The 14,183-nt window shown below is 39.3% G+C and overlaps 1 protein-coding gene across 1 annotated transcript in view; it reads right to left on the bottom strand.

Moving 5' to 3' along the window:
• The window catches only part of LOC125000442 (leucine-rich repeat-containing G-protein coupled receptor 5-like), a 32,043-nt gene extending 19,927 nt beyond the window's left edge, over nucleotides 1-12,116 (bottom strand). Inside the window, exons 1-3 of the mRNA XM_047575995.1 lie at nucleotides 11,721-12,116; nucleotides 4,587-4,658; nucleotides 1,878-1,949 (exon numbers count right to left, since the gene is read on the bottom strand). Coding sequence (XP_047431951.1) covers nucleotides 1,878-1,949; nucleotides 4,587-4,658; nucleotides 11,721-11,971 — 395 coding nt within the window. The 5' untranslated portion in view covers nucleotides 11,972-12,116. The remainder of the gene's footprint in view (nucleotides 1-1,877; nucleotides 1,950-4,586; nucleotides 4,659-11,720) is intronic.
• Between the last annotated feature and the right edge of the window lie 2,067 nt (nucleotides 12,117-14,183).

Genomic DNA, 14,183 nt, shown 5'->3' with positions numbered 1-14,183 from the left:
TTTTATACGTTACAGGTTCCACTCAGACCGAACCTGGTTTTCAGTTTGTCTTTGATTCACCTGCTGTCAAAGACTTAATTTAATTAAATGGTACCCATGGTTCGACTAGATATAGATATAGTTATTATTTTTATTTATGTTGAGTTGAATCTTTTTGTATTAAAGAAATAAATAAAAATAAATTTCAGACACAATAACAATAAAACTACTTAAAAGAAAATTTTATTTATGCATGTTTGGCACATCAGGGCCTCCGTACATGCACATCATTAATAGTTGCAGAAGTATTAGTTGTTCAGCTGCGTGAGTTGTACTGTTTGTAGGATTAGCAGTAGTTCAGGAGTCTCTGTGTTTACAGAAAACGATGATGAGTGACCCAGAAATGAGCGGCGAGACGGACGAAGCTCGACACAAATCACCGGCTGATATGAGTAAACATGTGGAATGTAAACAAGGAACACGAGCGTCAGAAAGTGTTCGCTAAACCGTGACACACAGGAAATCTTCAAAGTGTCTCTGTGAATGATTAGCGCCAGTAAACATACCACACATTATTACAGTGTGTGTGTTTTTGTGGATGGGGAGTTTGTGTCTCTACGAGGACCGAATGAACAATTAAACTGTCGTAGTGAGGACGTCGTCCTCGTTGGACACGACTTCAAAGGACAGAGAGAGGATTAAGACTTTAAGGGTCAGATTAAGAACTGGGTTAGGCTTCGGTTAAGGGGCTACAAAATAAAGTACAAACTCTATTAAATTTACAGGTAACGAATACAGATAAAGTTGTAGTTTCACAATCCAGTCATGTTTTCTCCTTCAGAAATGCTTTTTAAAAATGATTCAAATTGATTGATGAACACTGATTCATTTTGATTTAATGGTCAGTTTTAGAGGAATCTCATCTTTATCGTAATGTGAGATTAAGACTGAGCAAAAATTCAACTTTTAACAGTTTGAAAATGATCTTTTTAGGCTAATTTAAGCTAATATAGGTGCTTAAGTTATGTTTTTAGGGCTAATATTGTCTTGCTTAGACTAATGAACTTAATTAAATGGCTAATATTAGCTGGTTTAGGCTGCTGTTAGCTTGTTTATACCAAGGTAAGCTAATATCGGTGCTTAAATTATGTTTTTCAGGCTATCATTGGTATGTGTAGGCTATTTAAACGGCTAATATTATCTGTTTTAGGCTAGTTAAATCACTAATAGTTGTAGCTAACATTGTCTTGTTTAGGCTAATGCAGGCTAATGTAATTGTTTAAGTTATGTTTTTAGGGTGAATATTGTTTTATTTAGTCTAATAAACTTAATGAAAATGGCTAATATTAGCTGGTTTAGGCTAATGTAAGCTAATATAGGACTTAAGTTATGTTTTTCAGGCTATCGTTAGCTCGCTTAGGCTAATTAATTGACATATTTGATCTTTTCTTGGCTAATTAAATCAGTAATAAACACCTTTTTTGGCTAACTGAGTGGCTAATATTTGCTTGTTTAGGCTATTGTTACATTGTTTACGTTAGCTTATAGTAGCTCTTTAGTTTTGACTAGTGGCAAGGCTAATGTTATCCAGTTAATGAAACTGATACTGAGTGTTACGCCTGCAGTCGAGAAATTGATGGCGTCCCTCAAGGTTCTATCCTCGGTTCTCTTCTTCTTAGATTACAGCACATTGTTCTTGTCACTGATTCTTTTTCTTTGCAGACACAGCGTATTCCACTCTGGTTTGTCTTTGACGTCGTTGCAATCAAGCACAAAGATTTTCTCAACCTCCACCAGTAACTACGCTCATATTAAAATCTTAAATGGCACCACAACTCTTAGCAGAACCACTGACAATGACAACAATATATGCAATATATGTATACGTGGGTACTTACAGCACTTTGAGGTTGTAGAGGCCATTGAACGCTCCTCTGGGGATGAAGGACAGATCATTTCCTGCCAAACGTCTGAGACACAAACAAAGAGAGAGTTTATATAATAAACAACGAGGAGCGAGGAATCCTGATTCATCTGTGGTGATGTTTGGCTGAAATCCACTTCCTCTTAGCATGAAACACAACCTGGGATCTGTTCATGAGTAAATATTGACAGTGAATGTGGAGAGTTGAGTAACAACTGGACATTTATACAGTTAACTGTTGTTACACATCATACAATGAGAGAAAAGCACAAATATACAACACTTTGTAGCTCCTACTGGCCTACCAGTTAACAGAAGGTATTCCTAGCTTCCTGGCCTCGAAACTAACAGTAGCTCCTACCAACTAATCGTAGATCATACTAGCTTCCTAGCCTTCCTTCCCCGCCAGCTAATACTAGCTGTTCATAGCATCCCAGCCTACCAACTAATAGTATCTCCTCCTAGCTTCCTAACCAAACAGCTAATAGTTGCTTTCCCTAGCCTCCCAGCTAATAGTTGCTCCTCCAAGCTTCCTGGTCTCCCAGCTGACAGTAGCTCTTACTAACTGCCTAGCCTCCCAGCTAATAGTAGGTCTTCCTAGCTTCTGAGCCTCTCTGCTAACAGTAGCTCCTCCTAATGTCCAAGCCTCTCAACTAATCGGAGCTCATACTAGCTTCCCAGCCTCCCAGCTCATAGTAAATCTTCCTACCCCCCTAGCCTCCCAGCTAAAAGAACCACATTCCTTGAGTTTCTTGGTCCAAGAAGTTCTTCTTCTTATTTTTTTCTTCTTCTTGGTTCAATTCCTACAGTTTCCACCAACATTTGAGGGTCAGATGAACTCTGGGATCTTGGTCTTGGTTTCTAACAGACTTCATCTCGTGGTCTTGGTTTCTTTGGGCCATCCTCATAAAAGATATCTTCATTCTCGAAGAAACTTCTTGGAAATTCAGGACTGAAGTTCTGATTGTCTCTCCGGACTTCCATTAGTGTAAATGTCCTTAGGAGCCACCGTACTTTACATTAAGGGTTTGAAATGTAGAGGAAGTTTGATATTTCGTGGTCAGCTGAATTTCTTCATAAACCATTCGTGCCCATGACCCTCCCAGGACGCTTTGACCAGGGATCCTCTGAAGGTCTGTATGTTTTCCAGGGGCCACGGGGAGTTCAGCCAGTCCACAGTGTACCCAGCATGCATCTGTGCGGTGTCCTATCGCCGTAGTGACGTTTCTCACGCCGCGGTGACAAATATCACACACACACAGCTGGCAGCAGAGCAGAACAGCAGCCAGAGTCATGTTCAGGTCCCGTCGGGTTCAGGATCGCTGCCTTAACCCTTCATGGTGGAAGGAACCATATTTAGTAACTTCAGCACATTTAAACCCTCATGTGGTCTACAAGGTCCACATCTGAACTGGTTTATTAGGAACCATGAAGAAGAACAAGTGTCCTAATGTTTCTAATGTGATGATGTTGACAAGTGTCTGAATCAGCTCTGATGTTCTAATGTGACAAATACATGTTTATATTGGTTTAAGGACCAGGAACCAGATATCGGACATTCATTCATCCGGATTCAATACAAGAAAATTAAAAGTAAAAAAGTCTTTTTATGATCTACTATAACACAGTTTAAGCATTTCTAGGTATATCAATGAGTGCCCTATAAAGGGTTAACTGGGGTTTTAACTGGGAGGAAATGTTCATACAGATGGGATTACGTATCATATCCTCACAGATATCCGAGCTCTTCGCCCGCTCAGACACCTACGACTCCTTGGAGTTCATGAGATACCTGATAATGTTTGAGGGATTAACATAATAACATACGGTTTATATAATGTCTGCTCCGACTCCTCCTGAACCATGGGGCTGAGTTCAGGAGGACGTCTGTGGAGCTCGAGGGCCAGGATTCAGTATCAGCCCATTTAGAGATAGTTTAGGGTTTTAGTTGTGTGTTTTAGCATCCCGGCTAATAGTAGCTCTTTCTAACTTCCCATCTAATAGTAGCTCTTCCTAACACTATAGCCTCCCAGCTAATAATAGTCCTCCCTAGCCTCCCAGCAAATTATAGGTACTCCTAGCTTCGCAGCTAATAGTAGCTCTTCAAATCCTCTCAGCCAACAGTAGCTCTTCTTAGCATCCCAGCTAACAGTAGCTCTTCCTATCCTCTCAGCTAATAGTAGCTCTTTCTAGCATTCCAGCTAACAGCAGCTCTTCCTATGCTCCCAGGTAGTCATAGCTCTTCCTAGTCTCCCAGCTAATAGAAGCTCTTCTTAGCATCCCAGCTAATAGCAGCTCTTCCTATCCTCTCAGCTAACAGTAGCTCTTCCTATCCTCTCAGCTAATAGTAGTTCTTTCTAGCATTCCAGCTAACAGTAGCTCTTCCTATCCTCTCAGCTAATAGTAGCTCTTTCTAGCATTCCAGCTAACAGCAGCTCTTCCTATGCTCCCAGGTAGTCATAGCTCTTCTTAGCCTCCCAGCTAATAGTAGCTCATCCTGTCCCTCTCAGCTAATAATAGCTCATCCTAGCCTTCTAGCAAAATAGTACTGCCACCTGCTGTTTGTTTCATCAGACTTGGATGAAATGTCTTCAACGAGTCCGGTTCCCTTTGTTTCACCTTAGTTATTTTGTTTTTTAACATGAGCGTCTCCAGGAAATGAAAGTTCATGTTTTGGACTCACAGCTCTTCCAGGAAGTGCAGGTTGGACAACTCTCCGCTGGACAACACAGTCAGATTATTCATGCTGAGGTCACTGCAGACACAGAAAGACAGGAATAAAATAACAATTAAAAAAACACATGTAAATAAATCAACATCTGAATTATTATAAATCCTGAATCGTTAAAGACCCTCAGAGAGAAACAGGGTCCGTCCACAACACTATACAGCAACATATTTAACTCCCAGAGATACAAAACATGACACATGCACATGAATAATATGTTTAATTATATAAAAACAACTCTCCCCGAGGCTAATAACAGGTAGCTTAGCATAGCTTCTGCACAGTTTTATATTTATTTTTTATTCTTATTATGTTTTATGCACATGTGCTGTATGTGCACAGACACTTAGATGTAATGAAGCTGATTCTGATAACTGGAGTTTCACCAGATGAAGGATCACTGTTAGCTTTGTCCTCGTTATGAATAATACGTCTAATAACAGGTAGCTTAGCGTAGCCTTAGCAGCGCCTTGTTGCATATGATGAATAATATGTCTAATTACGTCAAAATCGAAATCCAATTTAACCGAAGACGTGTTCAGTGTTTGTTCTGCATCGTGGGCGTTTGGCTCTGAGAGACATTTGTTCGTTTCTCTTTTCTTTCCTTATCTGACCTCATCCACCCCCCACACCCACCCTCCACCACCTCTTTCTCTGAGGTCGATAACCATCTGCAGGTAGTGTCTCTGGACTCAGGAGGTTCTGGGGTCTGAAAGGAGACGGAGACAGACTGTCTCTGTCCTGGACGCTGGCTGAGGGAGTGTCTGCAGGTTGAATAATATGACGACTGTGAAGGAGCTTTCTCAACATCCCATAAAGCAGGTTAACCCTTTATAGGGCCAAGGAACCATATGTGGTAACTTGGTGTCCTGGTTCCTCTCAGTGAGGTTTAGTGTCATGTGGTTTTCATTGAGCCAATCAGAGAAGATCAAGGAAACATTGTCAGGTCTAATCAGGGTCTAATGTGGTCTACAAGGTCCCCCCTCTGAACTGGTTTATCAGGAACCATGAAGAAGAACAAGTGTCCTAATGTTTCTAATGTGATGATGTTGATGATGTTCTAATGTGATAAATACATGTTTACATTAGTTTAAGGACCAGGAACCAGATATGAGACCAGGAATCAGATATGAGACCAGAACCAGATATGAAACCAGGAACCAGATATGAGACCAGGAATCAGATATGAGACCAGGAATCAGATATGAGACCAGAACCAGATATGAGACCAGAACCAGATATGAGACATTCATTTATCTGGATTTAACTCAGGAACATTAAAGAAATTTGAAACATTTCACCAAAGTAAAAGAGTGTTTTTGATGCGTCTATAATAAGACTAACTCTTGTGTTGACATTTAGAGTTCCCCGGTATTTCAGTGTGTGTCGTCTGAAGGGTTAATGTGTGAGTGCAGCTTTACAACAGAGTCTGCTACACAAACACACAGAGGGCGTTTGTTTGGACGTATTTCAGTGTTACGGCCGATCGGCTTTTACTGCCACCCACTAAAAACACGAGGAGATTTCATTCATTCACGGCCGACACATATATAGTTTATTTATTTATATGTGTGTGTGTGTGTGTGTGTGTGTGTGTGTGTGTGTGGACTATTTGTGCCTCAGACACTGAGTTGTTCATTAGAGTCGAGACGCCTCCGTCTACAGCCTCCATTAAATCTACATCTACACAAATCACAGCAGCGGGTTTGTTCAGGATTTGTGTCGGTGAGAATCTGAACCTATAAATTAGACAAATTATTAGTTTTAAACTGTAACTTAACCCATTTATTACCTTCAACTTTTCTAACACTTTTTATCATTTGTGCCAATTGGACCCAATTTAAACTCCAAATGTGACTTAATAGAATTTCTAAGTTCGTTGTCTTGTTCTCTGTAACATTTGTTATGAAATAATAACGTGATATTTAGACACGTTAAACATTGAATCCAAAGATAAATAATAGGAGGTTAACGTGTTTTTAATAAACATAAACTGTTAGCACCGTTAGCTTTGTGACCTGTTAGCAAATAACATGTAGCTTAGCATTTGTGCCCTTTTAGGTCATGTTAGATAGAATGAAATAATCTTCAAACAATCTTCTGAAATTGAAATGATCAATATGATAAAACATATGATTAATATGATTAAATGGATCATAACCAAATACTTGAAATATTTTGCAAATAAAATAAAAATATTTGCTAAAACTTGTAGCATTAAAAAAATCTGGGAAAAGGAGTTATTTAATTTTTTTGAATATAAAATTATTTTAAAAAATTCAAAAAGCAGGAAACAGGGAAAAAAATGAAAGATGCAACAATAAAAGAAACGAGTTTGAACGCTTTCTGAAATCTGAAATGATCTCTGGAGCCGCTGGAATCCATCGTTACTGTAAATCCAGACCAAGTTTTCACCTTTGAAGGAGACGGTGAAGATGTTTGGTTTGAGGCTTTAACTCTGGAGAAAGAGATGAAAGAAAAGACGAATACATTAGGCCACGTTGTGTGTTGTCTTTATTCCGTCTCTTTGGGCTCAAACTGATGGATATCGGACGATTATTCAAATGTCGGCGCGGCGCAGAAAGACAAACTCTGGACGAAGAAAGAAAAGGGATCTGTGTAGTGTGACAGCGAGGCCTCTCTCTGGTTTTGTCCTCTTTCGCTCTTTCTTTCGGCCTTTCTTTCATTCGGTCGGGGCGGGGCGGCAGTGGGGCCCCCCGGGGCGACTGAACTTGAGGATGGTGGGGGGGATTGACGGGTGGGTGAGGGGGAGGTCTGTCCAATCAGTCCATGTCGTCCTCTTCCAAAAGAAAAATAAGACAGAAGAAGAGAAACAGCAGCTCTGTCAAATCCTCCTGAAACCGAGCGACCGCAGACGGAGAAATTATTATTATTATTATTATTGTTATTATCATCAAGGCTACGCATCATCTAATGTTTGGAACGGCGCAAGTTGGCGAGAAACTTTCGGTGGCGCTTGTTTTTCCCATGGTACTGCAGGCAGTGAAGGCAACATAGAAAACACCAGACAATAACAAAAACAAGTTCACGCTGAAATACGCAGACACAATAACAGACTCTAAACCATAGACTGTATATAAATATGGACGCCACGCCTCCACTTCCTCTCATTGGTCCAAACTGATGCTGTTTCCTCGTGGATACAGGCGGCGCCATCTTGTGACTTTGGGTCTAAAATCTGAGTCGTGATGTGATGGAGTCACGATATCGATGCCCCGCCCACATGTCCTCCAGACTCCAGAGGTTTTTTTAAATTAATGCTACGCTCTGTTCTACCTCCACAGGCTACAAGTAAATGTAGGATTATACACTGGACTCATTTTTAATTATGTCACATCCTGTTTCTAAAGCGTCAAATAACGAAGAAGGGGAGGAGCTTATGACTTTTACTGCAACCTCCAGCCACCAGGGGGAGCTCAGCTAGCTTCACTTTAGAAGAGCTGTCATAGCGCCCATATTTATGTACAGTCTAACTCAACCATGGACAGCGTTTCATAGCCTTTCGTTTACTTCCTGGTTTCAGGACGTCTGGCTCCTCCTACCTGACGACAGGTCATGAAAGTTGTTGAGCTGTGATTATAAATGGGTTCCCTTCACTTCTGATGATAGAATCAACCATTAATTAATAGAAACGAATATAAACGACTATGAATCAGATATGTTCATGTTTGCTGGGAGAACTTTTAACAACCTCCACAGAAAATTAAACATTTCCACGACCTGTGTGTTAAACCAGAGTCAGTCTGAATGCTGCCATCTGTCAACGCCTTTGTGTGTGTGTGTGTGTGTGTGTGTGTGTGTGTGTGTTGCATGTCTAAGCAGTGCAGTGTGAAGCCTGAATGGATGTGATTGACAGCAGCAGCACAGGAATGCGTCCAGCCTCAATGTGATGAATGAACCCATGTACATGTGACGGATTCTGTGGCCACGCCCCCTTCTGGCAGCCATACTGGACGTCCTAAACCCCGACCAGTTCCTCTACGCTTTAATTAAACGTCCTCAGGTTCAGACGTGGAGCCAGAGGAACCTCGTAAAGTTTATCTGGAGTCGCTCCGCTGGGAACTGATTCTGCAAAGATTCAACGGGCCAATCAGAGCGTTTCAGGGCGGGGCTTAAAGTTGGGGCGTCGTCACTAACTGTGATTCACCGCACGCAACAAAACCATCAGTTTAAATCCAAAGCTCGTCTTAATATCGACTTTCTAGTTTATTTCTGGGAATACGAACACTAGACGAGCTCCACAGACCCGAACAAACAAACACTCATTTGATTTATTCTTCAATTAAGTTAAAGAAACAACCACCAAAGAAGCTGAAGTGAAACTAATGAAACGTGAAATATCTTCAGCTTTTAACTTTCTTTCATCTATAAACTAGAAACACTAGTATGTGTGCAAACACAAACCAACTAAAAGACTCTCAAACTATAAAATATAAAACTAAGCAACAAAAAAATATGTGCAACTAATTTATACACTGAATATATTATATCTTTATATTGTTATTTATGAATAAAAACATCAAACAATTTCCTGAAAAGATCAATAAAGCTTCTGATTCTGATTCTCTTCCAATATGAGACATAAAACTGCAAACATACTGCAAACAGATTCATGCAAACGCCAAGTTTGTGCAAAACAAAAAAATCTGGTAGAAAGACGACACAAAATTTCTGCAGCGACTCGGCCGTGATTTGTTGGATTCGTTTCCCACTCGCAGCTTTAATAAAGACACAAAGAAGCTTTGATCGGCGGTCGCTGTGTTTCCATCTGCCCGACTGTAAGGAACACACACACACACACACACATGCACACACACACACACACACTGAATAGAAGAAGCTTTTTCTTTAATGAGAGTGAAATTTAAATCCTGGACATTGTGCTGCTTTCAGGTTTTTCTTCTGCGCACATTGAGGACGCTGACGTAACGCTGCGTCCGGGCCGGTCACCTGCTGGGAGGTGAACTGGATCTGAATTCATTCCAGTGTTTAACAGTTCACACTGAAACACTAAAACTTCACTGATAATTGATGCTAAAAGGGGCCACGGAAAAAGGTCTACGAGAACCCCGACAAAGTCTTCCAGGAGGACGCCTCCCTCAGAGTCAGAGGAACCCTTCAAAGAGCCTCAGGGACATCTCCAAGGAGGCTTTAATTCATTCTAAAAGACACTTCAAGAACCCAAACGTCTGCAGAACGTCATGAATACACCTTTACGTTCTAGATCTAAGGGCTCGAGAATATAAAGGGACGTCTTAAAGAACCACTCACACTTTGAAGTCCACAAACATCTTGCAAAACCTCTCTCAGAAAATGTGCAAATACGTGAAAGTGGTTCCTGAAATTAAGGCAAGTTAACCTCACGTACCCAGAACTTCCTGAAGAAGAAATTTTCTGAAGGTTACCTGGAACTTCTGTGGTGCTCTTTGCATAATTCAGATCTTCTCATGAACCTGGAACCTTCTCACAGATCTGTGGAATCTCTTGAAGAACCTCTTACTTCTCTTTAAGCCTTTTTCAACAACTCATATTGAAACATCTTTAAAAGTCACTAGAACCTGTTTAGGTCTCATTAGAGACCAAATACCAATGAAACTCCTGAAGGTTCCTCTTCTGTGAAGTTCTTGGCACCAATTGAACCTTCACCAAATCTCTGGAACCAGTCAAACACAAGCTTCTGTGGAACCCTTGAAGAACCCAGGAGGTTAAACTTTGTCAGACTTCATTTAATTATAAGCTTTGTTGAACTCGCACAAACCACATGGTTTGTGTTGTAGCTTCTCTAAACACAAGAAACCTAACGTTCTACGCTCTGTTTGTTGAAGAACATCCTAAAGAATTATGCAGATTTCAAAAACCACAATTGAGCCCAATTCCAAGAACATGAAACCATAGAACATCCTATGAAAGAACCACAAAACCTGCAGAACTTCACAAATAAACGTTTGAACCTGGAACAACCTAGAACTCTAAGGGCCCTGTAGAATCATCAAGAACATCCTTAAAGACACTATCTGGATTTCAAGAACCAGAAACAGTTGCAGAACTTCGTTAATAAACCTTTTAATCTTCACGATTCAAAAACCACAACAATCACATAGAGCGTTGAGCCCTGAGATCGTAGAACATCTAAGAACATCCTAATAAAACAAAAAAAGCACAACAACCATAGAGTTCGTACGACCCTGAGGTTCTAGAACATCTAGAACAGACACTACATGGATTTCAAGAACCAGAAACAGTTGCAGAACTTCATTAATAAACATCTGGATCTGGAACAGAGAACTCTAACTTCATGCATGAACTCTGGACCTGGAACAACGGGTTCTAAGGAATCTCAAGTGTTGAAGAACATCCTAAAACAAAACTGAGCACTTTCAAAAAAGCACAACAGCCACTCAGAACTTTGCAGAACTCAGATGATACAGAACATCCTAAAAGACACTTCATGGATTTCGAGAACCAGAAACAGCTGCAGAACCTCATTAATAATAAATATCTGGATCTGGAACAAGGAGCTCTAAGATCTGAGATTTTAGAACATCCAATAACATCTTTAAAAAAGCCACACAATTAAAACAAAACAAAACAAACAAACAAACAAAAAAAGAATCTAAGAAGAACTTAGAACGTCCAATAACATCCTAAAAGACCCTTCATGGATTTCGAGAACCAGAATCAGCTGCAGAACTTAATGCATGAACCTCTGGACCTGGAACAACGGGTTGTAACTACGATAAGTAAGATGTTCTTCTAAAACAAAATTTAATAATTTCAAAAAAGCACAACAGCCACTCAGAACTTTGCAGAACTCAGAGGTTACAGAACATCCTAAAAGACACTTCGAGAACCAGAAACAGCTGCAGAACCTCATGAACTTTGTAAAAACCCGAGAACTTGTAAGAATAAACTTGTGTAAAGTTCTTGCAGAACCACCGGTTCTTCTCAGACAGAACAACAGCCGCAGACCTGCAGAGATAAAGTGACGCAGACAGGTGCGTCCTTTCTCACGTCTGCGTAACAACATGTGCGGACGCTCACAGGTTCGAAGCCCGGCCGCTGACTTACAGGTAGGAGGTGAACACGCTCAGGTTCCTCGGTACCTCCCGGAGCCCCAGGTCCGAGCAGTCCACCCGGTGCAGGAGACCGTCCACCTCGCACCGACAGCGGCCAGGACATCTGGACAGCCCCGCAGACCCGTCCCCTTCCCCGGGGCTCTGCACCCGGACCACCGCGGAGCTGTTCACCCCAGCCACGGAGCTCCTGGAGCCCGCAGAGAGGAGCGCTAAGGCGGCCAGGAGAGCCACCAAGGCCGGCATGGGTTCTCTGCTCCGAGGCTGAAGACAGGAGGAGGATGAGGGGATGAGTCCGAGACCCGAGACCGGATCAGGATGAAGGAGCAGGAGAGAGTTGGAGAAGTTTGGAGGAGCGGCGCAGTGGAGGGGGAGGCTGGACACGCGTGGAGAGAGAGGGAGAGGGAGGGAGGGGGGAGGAGGGAGAGAGAGAGAGAGAGAGGGGAGGGAGCAAAGTTTCTTTGGTATTTTTTCAGTTATTTTTATTTATTTTTTTATAATTTATTTGACTTAATTTTCTAGAGATTATATATATATTTTATTTGGTTTAATTTTATCTTTTATAGTGTTTATGTTTTTTTTTGATAATTTGTATTTTCTGGATTTTTTTTATTTTAATTATTAGTTATTATTAGTTTGTTTTAATGATTTTTTATTGATTTGATTTTTTCCTTTTCTGTCTTTTGTCTTTTCAGTTTCTTGTTTCATCACAATAATATAAATGACATTGATTTGACTTTTTATTATTATTATTATTATTATTATTTTATTTTTTTACACACCAAAGACATTTTTTCGGGATTAAACAGCAGAATTATATATAAATATAATTGCGGCTCCTGACTTTTATATTCTAACTTCTCTGGTTTTCTGCTTCTTGAACTTGACATGTTTTTATTTTCAGTGACATCCTGACCTCTAGTGGCGGAGCAGCTGCACTACAGTCACTGTTTAAGATTAGATTTGAGTTTTATTTGTCACATGCACAGTTATACATAATATAATATAATATAATATAATATAATATAATATAATATAATATAATATAATATAATATAATATAATATAATATATGAACCTTTATTTTACTTGAAATGTAAACTTAAAAGGGGATAGTTCATATATACATATATATATTTAGAGCTGGGGGTCAAACTCGGCCACTTTCAGCCCAATCTGACCTCAAGAGAGAGAGAGAGAGAGTTACTATTATTATTGCTGGAATCTGTGATATGTAGTTTTTTTTTAGTCTTTTTTGTGTCTTTTGTGTGTATTTTATTTTATTTTAATTTATTTTATGGGGAACTTGTCTTCGTGTGTATCTTTAATATATTCTTCTAATCATTTATTTAATTTATTTATTATTATTTTGAAGTTATTTCCTGTGTTCTAATTACTTTATTTTTTTTAATCAAGTCTTCGTGTGAGTTCTTTTAATAAACTGTTCTAATCATTTACTGAATTAATTATTTATTTTATTGTTTTTTTAGTCGGAGCCTGTTTGTTGTTGAGCAGCCGCTGACGTCATCATCATGTGACGCTGCAGAGAGGAGTCCTCAGACGTTACGCGACGTCTCACTCTGCTGCCACTTCTGAGGACCAGCTCTTCTCCATGAGTCCTGGTCAAACCAAAACGAATTCATGTTTATATATATTTTTATGTGTATAAAGGGGAAGAGACAATATAAAATAAAATAAGAAGTTTATTCAATCTATTTAATGAAGTGTGTTCACTGGGAAATGTCCTTATCACAGTAGCACACAATTTGACAAGAATATTTATAAGAAACAATAACAAATTCAACAGGAAGTATTATAATAAAAATATACAAAAAATAACAACACTGAAAAAATAGTGAAAAATAGAAATATAAAGACATTCTGTATCATCATTATTATATTTTTACAAACCCTGTCTCCTTAAGCTGATTCATTATTTAGTCTTACATTTTATTTTATAAAATTCCATCTCATAATTTATACTTTCTACACGATTGAGCAATTTTTCCCCTTAAAATTTGGAAATTTAATTTCATGATTAGCTTAATCACAAGAATTTGTTTTAATAATCTGACTCTAAAATACAAATAATTTCATTATTATTATTTTATCTAATGATGGGAATATCTTTTATTTCAAACAATAACTAAATTAAATATATTTATATTTCACACAGTTGTATTTAATTTTATTTTTCTCAGTTATACATCTTTTCTGTCTTTTCTTGGAAAAATAAGTTTTATAGGAGGGGTGGAATATTGTTTGTTTACACAGATGCACTAAGCTGCACTTTATGTATTTTTTCTCAAGTGTTTTATTTAAATGTCTGTGTATTATATGTAGCTTTTTAAGCCTTTTAAGCCTTTTAAGTCGTGATTCTCTCCAAAAGTTTATCTCATGATGAAAACACAGACTGTTGATTATTGACGGGGGGTGAGACATCCCTCCTATCACAGAC

Source organism: Mugil cephalus, chromosome 22 (assembly GCF_022458985.1).
Source record: "Mugil cephalus isolate CIBA_MC_2020 chromosome 22, CIBA_Mcephalus_1.1, whole genome shotgun sequence".
In the NCBI taxonomy this organism is placed as follows: Eukaryota; Metazoa; Chordata; class Actinopteri; order Mugiliformes; family Mugilidae; genus Mugil; species Mugil cephalus.
The sequence above is the reverse complement of the archived record's forward strand: the minus strand, read 5'-3'. Positions and strand labels throughout refer to the sequence as shown.